This window comes from Eumetopias jubatus, unplaced genomic scaffold, assembly GCF_037043125.1.
Source record: "Eumetopias jubatus isolate StellerSeaLion01/CBP00866 unplaced genomic scaffold, mEumJub1_p1.0 scaffold_3, whole genome shotgun sequence".
In the NCBI taxonomy this organism is placed as follows: Eukaryota; Metazoa; Chordata; class Mammalia; order Carnivora; family Otariidae; genus Eumetopias; species Eumetopias jubatus.
Genome location: NW_028274809.1, coordinates 22,441,966 through 22,455,275, shown reverse-complemented (window position 1 = coordinate 22,455,275; position 13,310 = coordinate 22,441,966). Strand labels below are relative to the sequence as shown.

Sequence of the window (13,310 nt, the reverse complement as noted above, 5' to 3'; positions counted from 1 at the left end):
AGCATGGTAAGACAGTAAAAAGCTACAGAAACTCACAGCAACTGCAAAAATATGCAAGCTGTAGTGATGTTTACAGCCTCAGAGAGTACTTCAAGTTCAAATGAAGTTGTGGAACTGCCTACTTAAGTAGGTTTATTTAAACTGAAGCTTTGCTTGGTTGAACTGTTTTCATTCTCATTCTTCCCTCAATCATCTATTCAGTGAACAGTTTTTGAAGGTAGGCTGTGTGCAAGGCACTATGTTAACCTTTATTCAGTAAAATTAGTTTTGACAATCAGTACTTTAACTCAAATAGAATTATATTTTATAGAAATATACTGTGCAGAGCGTCAACGTAATATACAGTGCAGAGCATCAACGTAATATGGCCAATATATCAAAGTGTGCAAAAGTACTTGAAATACTCTATGTTGACTCACCGTACTTAATTATTGCTACTTACTTAACAATACTTAATTATCGTTAGTATCATTAAAAATGCTTTTTCTCTTTTGGTTTCTTTTGCCCATCAAAAGAAACTACAAAAAAAAGGTCTCGTGTTAAGGAGTGAAAAAGTAAAAATGATAATTTGTAGAATTATATGTGGTCAGTAAAAGGTTAAATCTACTGAAATCTCTATTCTAATTCATGAAGGGCATCTATAAGAAATACAAAGACACTGATTTCATATTAATAGATTCTAGAGAATCTTAGTAACATGTAACATAAAATAGCAAAATTTAGAAGTTAACTTAGAAATGAAAAGCAGATTTTACTTGCTTATAATCAGCAGTTACTTAAGAAAAAGACTTCACTAGTCAGAGAACGTACACCAAATTTAAGTGGAAATACATTTTTGGTAAATTATGACTTCTTACCGGGAAAAGTTTGTGGAGAATTTTCTTTGGGAAGTAAATTCCATAGTTATTTACAGCTAAACTTACACTCGCTTTTTGAAGGCTCCTTAACATCTATATTTTTAAAACACTTCTGGAAAAATGCAAACTAGTTCATAGTCGTGATATATGTTGAAAAGTGTTGGGTGCTTCTATAATTCAAAATGTTGAGTTAAAAATAACAACCAGTGCTCAGCTAGAAATTAGGGGTCTCATAATTCTTTGTAATGTAAATGAGAATGTTTTTAATGGAACTCATTTTATGAATACAGGTCTTTATTGTAATGTAGATATGTAGGAGATTTAAGGCCACTTTCCATAAAGTGTCGAGCAAAAAAAGACAGACATGACCAAAAATTGTCAGTCTTCTTCCCTCATTGGAACTTCAAGAGTCATTTAAGAAAGATGAAAAGAAAAAAAAAAAGGTATTCTGTTCTGCAGAAATACTTTAATCTGCTACAGTCTCATAAAGAAATCCCTTCCTTAACTTCTTGTTCTGTTGGTTTCCATTCAGTTCGTAAATGTTTTCATTCTACACTTACTGCTATCATTCAGCACCAAAAGTAGCAGGATGTAGACATCGTGCTGGTTTTGTTTCTTGCCTTAACTGGTGTTTGGTAAACTCATTTAATAAAATAGCATTCGACTTTCAAATAACTGGGTGCTTTAAACCGCATTACTCAAAGTGGTCCCAGAGTAAATAAGAAGCCTGGCAACATTTGTAATTTAACCTTCATCACGAAAATCTTGCTTCAGAAAACAGTCAACTGAACTGAATTAGCGTGCTTCCTGATTTCTACTCCGGCACAAGCTCCTTAGGGTCCAATAACAAACACACGGATCAAGGGGATTGTCCATGACCACACTTTGAGTAGCACTGCTTTAAATCTTCCCTTTTTTTTAAACCCTGTACTAAGGGTTTTTAAGTGAACTTTTTAAAAATTGGATGAAGCACGGAGAACGTAAACACAGGTAAAAACCGACGACATCACTAAGACCACGGAGAATGTAAAGATAGGTAAAAACCGACGACATCACTAAGACAGGATGTTCAAACTTTGGCTTACGAGTGGTGAAGACTCCCGTGGCTTTGGGACTCTGCTGGTTGCCTTTGACAGCCACGAGGGATGCGGTGTACTCAGACGCAGGCTGCAGATTCCTCAGGGGGTACTGCGTGGCCGAGGGCCCCACATTGTAGTGCTTGGGCTGGCCTCCCCGGGTCGGGCCCACGGTCAGTCGGTACCCGGCTATCCGGGCCCGAGGTGGAGTCCAGATCACTAAGACAGTTGAGTCAGTTTCATTGGTAAACTGGAGGTTAGTGGGAGCATCCAATCCTAGAAAAAAAGATGAAACACATCAAGAAATATTTGACCCTCAGGAATGATCATAAGGAAACTCAAAAGCTTGACTGAATTTTCTAAACCTTTCTTTAGGTGGAAACTAAGTAAAACTCAAAACCTTGGAAATGTGGAGCTATTATGAGATGGAGTGTTACACGGAACCTTGCAAAATGGTGTCAATCATGAGAAATCGCTGACTTTTTTTTTTTTTTTTGCTTGACTTTGATCCTGAGGAAAGTGGAATTTTCCAGCATGACTTTCCCATCACCCTCTGAAATTATACTAACATTATTGAGATAACATTATCAAAACAGAAACAATAACCAAAAAAACCACTTGTGAATGCCACAATGTGCTCTGAACCAAACAGGTTAAGACATGAGAGACAAGGCCAATAAAACGAGGGCAAGGTGAAACCTCTACAGGGAACGTAAAGAATATTGTCTGCATGTATTGAATGAATAGTCCTTTGCTAGAGGAATAAAAGTAATTTTTGCATAATCCGTATTAGATAATACTTATAGCATATCTGTCAGAATCACGGTAGGATGCTGGTGAGGGCACACTATCAGAAAGAATCACACAAACTGTGAGTTTTCTTGAGGGTGATAGCTAGCACTTTCCCTGCAGTAAATTAAAACACTTTTCAGATGAAGGAAGTGCTTAAGAGGTAGTCAAATATAATAACTGAAAGAACGGGACATGGAGTCACAAGGCAAAATTCTATGTGGATCCAGCTCCATTGCTTCCTAGCTCTGGGACTTCACAAACAGCAGAATTTTGTATGAGTTTCAATTGCTTCATGAATCCAAAGCGGATAAGACCTTTTTCATTAGGTCAAAAAGAGTATTAACTATAAGGACAATGAACTGAGGAGAGACCCTGGGACTTCATATGCGATAACTGTTTTAGCAATTACTATTTATAAATAATTCTATAAAAGGGTTAAGAGCGTACATTTGCAGTTTGATCTAGATATTTTTAGTTACAGAAAACATCCTCAAATTTACGATCCATGTCTCTGTCAGCAAAGAAAATCAGGTTCTCTTAAGTTCCCCTCTCTCGGGGCCATGACATGGATACGTGTATTTGGGAAATGGGTCACCGTTTAGATCCATGGAGCTGGTCTCCGTTTTGTTTCGAAGTGTTAACGGGTTTTATGTCCACCACGCATTCTCTTCACCACTGGGTAGTTCCCTATCTCTAACTGTACTCCTAGGAGTTAACGATTTGCTGTGCATTCACCACAGATTGCAAGTCAGGGTGGAGAATCTGGGGTGGAGATAGTCAAGAAGCAAGACATACTGGTCATTTGCTCTGCCGTCAGAGGCTTGCTCTCCCGCCCTTGGTTCACAGCGAAGATTTTGAAGTGATAGGTGACCCCGGGGGACAGGCCAGTGATTTCCGCAAAGGTGTTCCTGTTGATGGGCAGCCTCTGCCCGTGTTCCCCAGGCAGGTTGACGGGGATCACGTCCACACGGTAGCCGGTCACTGCACTCTCAGGGGGTGTCCACATGATGGTGACCTTCACATCTGTCACTTCCACAAACTGCAGGTCCCGGGGAGGAGGAACTTCATCTAACAGACAAGAGCCAACCGGTCATTCACAATTCCTGCTGAAGAGTATTTTTTTTAAGTCAATTTCCCAGATGTGTATAGGAAATTCATGGTGCCTCTCATTCCAAAGCAATGCTAGGTTTTGTCTCTTCACCAGAGAATATGTGTTTTTGCTTATATTTTCTCTGGTTCAGTCATCCTGCTTACATATGACATTTGAAGCATTTTATTTTATTTTACCTAAAATGTGTAGCTAAGCAGATGAGTTCCCAACGTATGAAGTGTCCTGTCAAGGAGTTTAAAATAAACACACAAAAAATAAAATTAAAAAAAAATCCTAATTGTGACAACAGAAAAAATGTGGTTTGCATTTTACTGAACCATTTTGTAAAACTTAAAAGTAACAGATGACTGAACACTGAAGTTTCTGGGGAAAAATATGAAGGCTTTATGTGTCAGTTTGTAATCAGGAAGGCCAATAGCCAGCCTTGATAAGTCAGTTTATAGTGTGGACATTTCAGCCAAATTTCTTAAGTTGAGGGATAAACTAATCTATAAGATTACTTGCATATAGGGACCGCTGACAGAGACAAAACAACCCTCCCACAGAAATAATAATTCTTTCATCTTACACTTCTGGTCCTCCCCAGCAGGCTAAGGAAATGAGCGCAATCCAAGGGCAGTTTTATTCCTCCAACAAAAGTGAGGTTAAATGTGTTACCTTGGTAAACCCTAAGAAATACGATACCACAGGAGGTGGCTTTAAGTTACCTGAACGCGGGACGCCAGTGGTTTCTTGTTGGATAAAAACAGGAGTACTTTCTTGGTTTTCTTCCACCGCGTAGATGGTGATGTTATACTGAACGCCAGGTTGCAAGTCACTGAGGGTGACTGAGTTGGCAGTTTCAGGAAGGTTGAGTTCTGTGCTACTACCTTCTACCGATGGCGAATACACTATTCTGTATCCTGCAGATTCAAGGGGAAAACGCTAGCCATATAGTTTTATGAAACAGAGGTTTAATGAGTCATAAATCCCTCTTCTCAGAAAAACCCTTAGCAGCTTGCTTGATTAGTTAAGAACTAGTGATGCTTTGACTCTTTAGATGTTGCCACTTCTTAGAAGGACTATTCAGTACAAAGATAAAATAAGAGCAGCCATGCAATCCTTTTTAATAATAAATATCATCCCTGAAGACCTGATATCCTTAATAAATGTCTATTAGAGATGCCATGAGGTGAAAATATTCATGTGAAAACGATTTCTTCTCTTTGAGCTCCGTGCAGTGAAAGCAATTAATGAACCACCTCGAGTGCAGATTGTCTAGCACTGTCTGTGTCTTTTAGAAACTTCAGAGGCAGCTGAGTACTTAATGAGCTAAGAAGGCAACTGAGCCAACTTAAGACTAAGCCCACTTAAGACTAAGTCTTAGAGTGAGGTTTTCAGAAAAATTACCCCTCTTCGATCTCAGAAATGCCTGGTTTAATAAGGCAGTGAGCTGGTTTTCGAGGTTGTGTGTTGTGTGTGTGTGTGTGTGTGTGTGTGGGTGTATGTGTGTGTGTGTGTGTGTGTGTGTGTAGGGGATCAATAAAGTGGACATGGTGGGAAATGATCTGTAAGAAAGTTGAGCTGTAAGACTTGAAAATAATCACATTCTGAATTACTATCACACACACAACACACACACCTTTACCCTAGTCTAGAGTTATATAGGAGAGTTAAGTGGTATCCCTCTCCACAGATCAGAACTGGCTCCCTCACCACCTGTGCTGTCAAGATGAACATGGCAGCCAAGAAGGAGGCCAACCTCACCTGTGATGGGTGCCTGGGGTCTGCTCCAGCGAACGACAATAGAGGTGTCATCCACTCGGTCCACAGCAGGGTCAGGAGGAGCATCAGGTGCTAACAGAAAAAGAAAGGAGCACCCGAGGAAAATAGTCAGGAAATATTGCTCTAGGCCTGTTCTACAGAAAGAAGATTCTCTTCACAGTGCGTAGTACACGTGTACCTGTTGTCTGTGAAGTAGACAGGATCAGACTCTGTTCTCCTTCTTCAGATATCTGATAGACATTTACAATATATTTTCGACCAGGAAGCAGGTCAGGGATGTTCACAGAAGTGGCCGTGCTTGGAAGATCTTTAAAATAAAAAGGAAAGGTTACCAGTCAGAGCAAACCAACCCCTGAAATCACTCCACAGCCTAGAAGAGGGATATTCTTAAAACTATATATTCATAAGGGAAGGGGGCAAGTCTAGAAGGAAATGTACTAACGGATAATCAATAATTATCGATGCATTATGGGATAATTTTTCTTTTGTTTACCATTTTTTCTAATTTTTTTCTCTAAAGATATATAATTTTTATAATCCACCCCCAATTTGTAAAAATAGCTCTCTGTAGTTAGAAGTCAGGATGCTGGTTATGGGCAGGGACGATGGAGTAGGAGAGAGATTCTTTTCCCTGATCTGGGTGCTGGTCACATGGGTGTGTCCATTTTATAAAATTCATCAAGCTCTACGCCTATGATACATTATGCTACAATAAAGTTCTTAAAAGGCCCCTAACCATGAGAATTTGAAAAGCATGAATGAGGCTACTGTGTACCCCCAAAGACTAACATTTTCTGCTGTGGTCCTCACAGTGGCAATCACTTCCCTAAAGAAAACCCTAGGGGCACCTGGGTGGCTCAGTCAGTTGAGCATCTGACTCGATTTCGGCTCAGGTCACGATCTCAGGGTCCTGAGATCAAGCCCCACATACGCATCTGCACTGAGTACGGAGTGTACTTGTCCCTCTCCCTCTGCTCCTCTCCCCCCTTTCTCTCTCTCTCTCTCTCTCAAATAAATAAATAAATAAATAAAATCTATTTAAAAAAATTATATATATATATATATATATATAAAAGAAAACACTATGGTTGTATAAACCCGTGCCCAGGCAAATGCGTAATGCAGCTCATATTAAAGGTCATCTTTCCCTTCCTCACAGCGGAAGTTTGTTCAGTACGAGCCGTCAACTAGTTCCAAAACGGTCATGATGGCACATTTAGCTTACCAAGATACTGTGGCTCGTCTCCCTCCTCACTCAGCTCGTATTCCACACGGAATCCTGACACGGTGTCTGAAGCCGAGACCCATGAGACCACAAAGCTGCTGGCCGTGATTTCAGTCACAGATTCAGAAGTGGCCACAACAGGAGAAAGGGGTGTCGTCTCTCCTGTCACGGTGTTGCCTAGAGGGTGACAGAAAGGGGAAAGGGAGCCTTCAGCCATTGGAGAACCTTTACTACTGTCATCTATAGGACACCATCTAAAAAAAAAAAAATGTTGGTGCCACCCATGGAGGAATAGGACTTGGGAAGCAAACCACTTCCTGAGGAACACAGGCACGGCCCTGAGGATGGGTGGCATACGTACTGGTCACCGCAGGGCTGGTGCTGGTGGTGGTGAAGTCAAAGCGTGTCACCTCTCGGTGGCCGTACTGCTGGACACTGATGAGCTGTCCCTCATATACCACACCTGGCGTCAGGCCTTTGATGGTGTACGAATTCAAGTGGCCGGGAATGGTGGCTTCCTTCCAACGGCCTGGAGAATTTTTCTAAAGATTTAAAAGAAAAGAAGTCATATAAGTATTCCCACGGATGAACATTCAGAGATGATACTGACTAATCTTCAAAGAAGGAGGGACCTAGGCAGCTCCACTGTGGAAGAAAATCATGGAAAACTGGAATCAGAACAGGGATCTTTAGCAGAGTTTAATATTAATAATAATTATTATCATAGCTAATATTTACTGGTAGCTCTTCGTGTGCCAGGCTTTGTGCTGTTTTACTTGCATTCATTTATTTAAACTCCGTCTCTCCTTTCCTCCAAGTTAATGGTATAATTACCCTCATTTTACAGGTGAAGAAACAGTGAGATGTGACATGACCAAGATCACACAGTCACAGGCACTGGGCACCTTCCTTTTTGCCAGACTGATGATGAACCCAAGTTTTGCCTCTCTCATTTTCTAAATTTCTACGATGAAGAGAGATAAATTCTTCTCTGAAGTGGGAAAAGGCCATATATTCTTTCACTTAGTAGGATACAAATTTCTTGCCTTGCAGAAATAGTCAAAAATATAATACTGCTTTGTGACTCAGTTCCTGGGACCATCACATAGAAGGTTCCACTGGTCTGGCCGAAGGCTCATTCTTGGATATGAATTACCCCATCAAAAGCAGTTCCCAACTTTGGGCAAGACTGAGGAAGAATGTGATTTTGGTTTATTTAATCTTTGATTCCGTTTACATTTTCACATCCTGTCCAACTTCATTAACATGTCATGGATCACAAAACTCATTGCAATAAAATGTGTGGAAAAGAAACGGCCTTACTTCAAACAAGATGAGATCCTTTTAAGTGTAAATATTCTAAACTAAGTCAAAATACATTTTTAATGCCCAGTAAGTTTTTTAAATTATCCAATCAACCAGTTCCTCAATAATTCAAATACTCAAGTGTCCATTTATATTTTTGAAATCAATGAAACGGATCCTAGTATATTTTAAATTTAAATTTTAACGCAAATACCCTGAAAAAAAACACTGCAATTAGTCATGACAATTAGCTCAGATTTAATGATAAATCTTTCATTAAATGTGAACTTTTCTAGACAATTAGCTATCAGAAGAAAATACTCAAAAACAAACTTTCAGGTAACATCCATTGAGGGAAAACCTGAAAATTCTTAATTGTTGAAAGTCTCAAAGAAATTGATCACCGCAGCTTCTTTGAAGATTCCCCAATTCAATGTACATTTTATACCTCTCTGTAAATGTCCCATATTACGGAGATCTCACATAACACTTCAGAGTTAGCTTTAAAGTAAATAAAATTGGTAATGAAACGAAAAGATGAGAGACAAGGAGGTATCTGAGGGGACAATATAGTGATCTCATTGACTAACATCTACTAGATACAAAGTTCTGGAAATGGCTACTCCACATACTATGGACAAGAGTACTGAGTATACTACCAAAAAAAAAAAAAAAATGATTTCACAGCTTGAATTTTTCCCCAAGAGTTAACTGCATTAGTAGGTCAAATGTTTTTATTTATTTATTTATTCATTCATTTATTTATTCTCATATTTATTATGAGAGACAGAGAGAGAAGGTGCAGGTGGGGAGGGGTGGAGGAGAGGGAGAACCAGGCTCCCCGCTGATCAGGGAACTGACGCTGAACAGGACCCTGGGATCAGGACCTGAGCTGAGGGCAGACGCTCAACTGACTGAGCCACCCAGGCATCCCCCATTTTGTTTTTAATTGCTAGAATTTAATAGCTATGGCTAAAAGTGGGCATTTTTGTCCTGTGTTTAAAATAGTGTTTCTCAAGTTATGAGTCATGAATTTTGGAGGCATAGCAGGCAGCTTTGAAGGTTAAGAAAAACTAAAGCTTACTAGACCAATATCTTCCTCTGTATGATTTCTTCAAATTCTAGATGGTTCTTGTTAAGAAATCACAAGGTTCACTTTTTAAACAAACCATCACTCCTCATGTATTCTTCCCTTGCACCATCTTTTTCCCTTCTATCTAAATAACTTCAAAGGATCAAAAATGTTTTAAGAAGTGCTCCCTTCAAAAGTGAACCCAAAGAGCTAAATATTAATTTTTCAATCATGGAAATGATGCCAATCATTGTTTTCCTCTGATAGAGTTGCAAGACATACAAAACCTTTAGATTCTCTTCCCATATTGGGGAAGAATTGTTTCAGGCATTATCATTTCTAAGTCCTTGTTAAGAAGATTTTCTAAATAACAAATCTTTCTAAGTCCTTCTAAATACCAAAAAAACTAAATTGTCAAGTCACAGATAGTTAATCATATTTATTGGCTCAAAAGCTGGAAAAAAAATGTTTAGAATGTGTTAATTTCAGTAGTCTCAGTGTGTACAGTTTCTGAGTGGGATACTCACAGGCTTCCATCTGAGAATGTACTTGGAAATGTGAGATGGTTCTGGGGCATTCCACTGGATGGGGTGAGAATTGGGTTGACTGGGGGTCTCAGTGATGATTACTTGGACGGGACCAGTTGTCCCTGAAAATGAAAATGTGAGATTTGGTGATCTTGGGTAATCACTTACTTCAGCTTAAAATTTAGTGCACATGGATGGCCATCATTAAAAGACAGTAAATGCGAGTAGAGTAAAAAAAAAAAAAAAATTCTCAGATTACTTTTTACATCCTGACCTTGGAAATCAACGCAACAAAATCCTTTCTTAGTCAATAGTCCATCACATGAGAAATGCAAATAGAACTTGTTTATAGCAAATAAAATTTGAAAAATGCCTCAGTTTGCTTTCCTCTCCATTTTCAAAGTAAGAATTTTGAGAAAATTGTGAAACTACTCTAAGCCAAATAAAGGGACACAAAACCCAAACTCTATTTATTTATCATACTAAGCTTCTTTAAAGCAAATTCTTGTTTGTGAAGGCTTTCATCAAGAATGCATCTACCCCCTAAGAAGGAAACATTCCAAAGGCTATATGACATGATGTAAAGCACACATATTTCTAATGAAATAGAATCCTTAATGAATAATTACAGACTCAGTTTTATTTCTTTTTTTTAAGTTTTATTTAAGTAATCTCTACATCCAACGTGGGGCTCGAACTCATGACCCCAAGATCAAGAGCTGCATGCTCATTTGACTGAGCCAGCCAGATGCCCCAAGACTCAGTTTTATTTATCAGCCTAAGCATCCTATTAGTTAGGGGGAAAGTTTTAGTTTTAGTTTTACTCGATAAGTATACTCTAAAATCCTACTACTGAGTGCTCAAATTATTAAGAGGTCAAACTTTTTTTTTTTCCCAAAAGCAGTTACCAACTGAAATGGCATTTTGAAGTATATACTAAATTCAGTATTTCCACATCTCGATATGTATGACTGTTTCCAACAAAATTCAAAGTCTGGTTTTGGTTCTTCTTTTTTTTTTTTTTTAAGAAAAAACCATATAAGGGAAGTAGAATTAATTTCTTAATAGTGTAGACTCCATTTAGGATAATAATGAAATAGCTAGAGAATTTAAGCTTGCAGAACAGAACACCATCTTTTTCCTAAACACTGTCTTTTTTTATGATGCCAATCAATGTTCTACTTATTAGAAATAAAGTTCCTTGTCATAACCTTTCCAAGAATTTCTAACTGCCACTCTAACAAAAAAAAAGCAACATTTTGCAAGTTTCGTAAAGCATTTCACCGGCTTGTTAACAGATTTAAGTTTTCTGAAAGCTCTTAGGCAAAAAAGAATAGTGATTTTCAAACTTAATTTTTTTTTTAAGATTTCTATTTATTTATTTGACAGAGAGAGACACAGTGAAAGAGGGAACACAAGCAGAGGGGAAGGGAGAGGGAGAAGCAGGCTTCCCACCGAGCAGGGAGCCCGATGCGGGGCTTGATCCCAGGAGCCTGGGATCATGACCTGAGCCGAAGGCAGACGTTTAACGACTGAGCCACCCAGGCGCCCCTCAAACTTACTTATTATCTTTGCTGTTCGATTCTCTTTGAAAACAAAGTATTCTGTGGCAGAACAAATACAAAACTTCTATATCTTTGTAGACTCAAAAGTTTTGGGAATAATTCAAAGTGGTTGAAGACTAACAACTATTCTCTGAATCTTAATTTCATTTAATGCACATATTTCTAAGCCACCTGAACACCAAAACCCATGCATAAAATTCTCAGTTTTCCATTCTAAAATAATGTATATTTCACAGAACATGGCAGGATGTTTGTTTTAATCAATTGGCAGAAGTTAACTGCATGTCACTTTTTAAGTTACCCCTTCTGTTCATAAAGATCCTCACAAATATAAATAAGTGTATTTAAATTTATTTAATTTAATAAATTTAAATAAATAAGACAAGTAATGAAGCAAAATGTCAGAGATGTGACTTCTGTGAACATCAGTAAATACAGGAATATCACGTCCTTAAATTATTCACAATAATTGGCATAAGGTTGTTTAAATATCGATCCTCTAAAGAAGTCCTACTATAATTTCCTTAAGTAAGGAGACACCTGATATGTATTTTACTTAGTTTGGCAATCATGATTTTGAGGGAGGAAAAAAGTTTATGATGCTACAGAATGTACAACACCAAGAGTGATCCTTAACGTAAACCATAGACTTTGGGTGAAAACGGTGTCGATGCAGATTTCTCGATTGTAACAAATGCACCACTCCACTGGGGGGTGCCGTAATAGGGGAGGCTGTGCATGTGTGGGGGCAAGGGCTATATGGGAAAGCTCTGTACCTTTCAGTTTTACTGGGAACCTAAAACTGCTCTAAAAAAAACCAGCCTTTAATTAAAAGCAAAAGTTGATGATGGTAAAATGTCTATTAAGTTTTAGAAAGACAATACAAATTGTCCTTTACTGCTCACCTTTAACCCTAATCATGTTCCTGGGTCCATGAGGAGGAGGGTGGGAAAACGAAAAGGCGACTCAGTGGCTTGTACCGCCGTGACGGAGCAAAACTACAGAAGTTTTTCTTTCTAAAACTTCAAGCACTGGTTCGAAATCGTAGGTTTTGAAATTTACGCTTGTACCATAGCCCACCTTTAAGGGGGCTGCACTGAATGGCAGTGTGGATTTCATGCATTTAGTATATTTTTGTTCAGAAGGAAAAGAGACCGTGTCCATCATTTGTGAGGTCAACTAAATTCTGATTACCACTCTACCTTAATCTACATATGATCTGAAAACAGGAAATCTAAAAATTCTGACATCATTTACGTCAGTTGAATTTGATAAAACTAAAATTAACCTAACTGGTATATACTAGCAATTACCATTGTAAAAACTTGACTCCCTCTCTTACTCAGTCTGATCAGGCTAACCATAAGACAGTTAAGTAAAAATACAACATGACGTGTATACTTTTAAAAATCAGTTTAAAATTAGGCTGAAACGAATCATTTCCAGCAACGATGACCCTGGGGAAGTTAAATATTTATGAGTTTGCAACTTAGTCCTTTTTTTCTCTACTTTATTTGCTGAGATCTGTGCTTTCCTAGTTGTTTATTGACAAACCAAATGCTCTTATCTTCTGTTAGTTTGAACAACTCCACCAAATCCTCTCTGTAGGAGGAGCCAACAGGGCAAGGCTCCGAGACAGTCTGCTGGTCATCTGTGGCTCCTTTATTCTTCCCACACTCATAAAGCCCCGTGTGTTAGGCATGAACCGTTGAGCAAACCAGGCACAGAGATAAGCGCCCAACCTCGTACTGAGGGCAAACACCAATCCCCTCTCTAAATCCCCTCCTCCATGTTCATTGGGCATTCCTCTGACCCTTTTTAAAAAGTAGGAGCAAAGTCAACTTGTAAAACTCCAAAGCAGAAGGCCCCCTTCCTTCCCATTTGGATTTCACCCTTGTCATGTCCACCAAAATGCTTCCAATGAGTCGCTTTGTGAATAGGCTCGTTTTAAAAGAGTGAGAAAATAATTTCTCTCTAAATTTGAGGACGATTTTCGACAAACTGCCACACCAATAA

General features: G+C 38.7%; 1 protein-coding gene across 10 annotated transcripts in view; it reads right to left on the bottom strand.

The window, feature by feature from the left end:
• The window catches only part of FN1 (fibronectin 1), a 66,775-nt gene that overhangs the window by 35,856 nt on the left and 17,609 nt on the right, over window positions 1-13,310 (bottom strand). For all 10 annotated transcript variants that reach the window (XM_028112138.2, XM_028112139.2, XM_028112140.2 and 7 more), the window contains exons 13-20: window positions 9,730-9,851; window positions 7,187-7,367; window positions 6,826-7,002; window positions 5,779-5,907; window positions 5,583-5,672; window positions 4,544-4,738; window positions 3,521-3,793; window positions 1,943-2,209 (exon numbers count right to left, since the gene is read on the bottom strand). In XM_028112138.2, coding sequence (XP_027967939.1) covers window positions 1,943-2,209; window positions 3,521-3,793; window positions 4,544-4,738; window positions 5,583-5,672; window positions 5,779-5,907; window positions 6,826-7,002; window positions 7,187-7,367; window positions 9,730-9,851 — 1,434 coding nt within the window. The remainder of the gene's footprint in view (window positions 1-1,942; window positions 2,210-3,520; window positions 3,794-4,543; window positions 4,739-5,582; window positions 5,673-5,778; window positions 5,908-6,825; window positions 7,003-7,186; window positions 7,368-9,729; window positions 9,852-13,310) is intronic.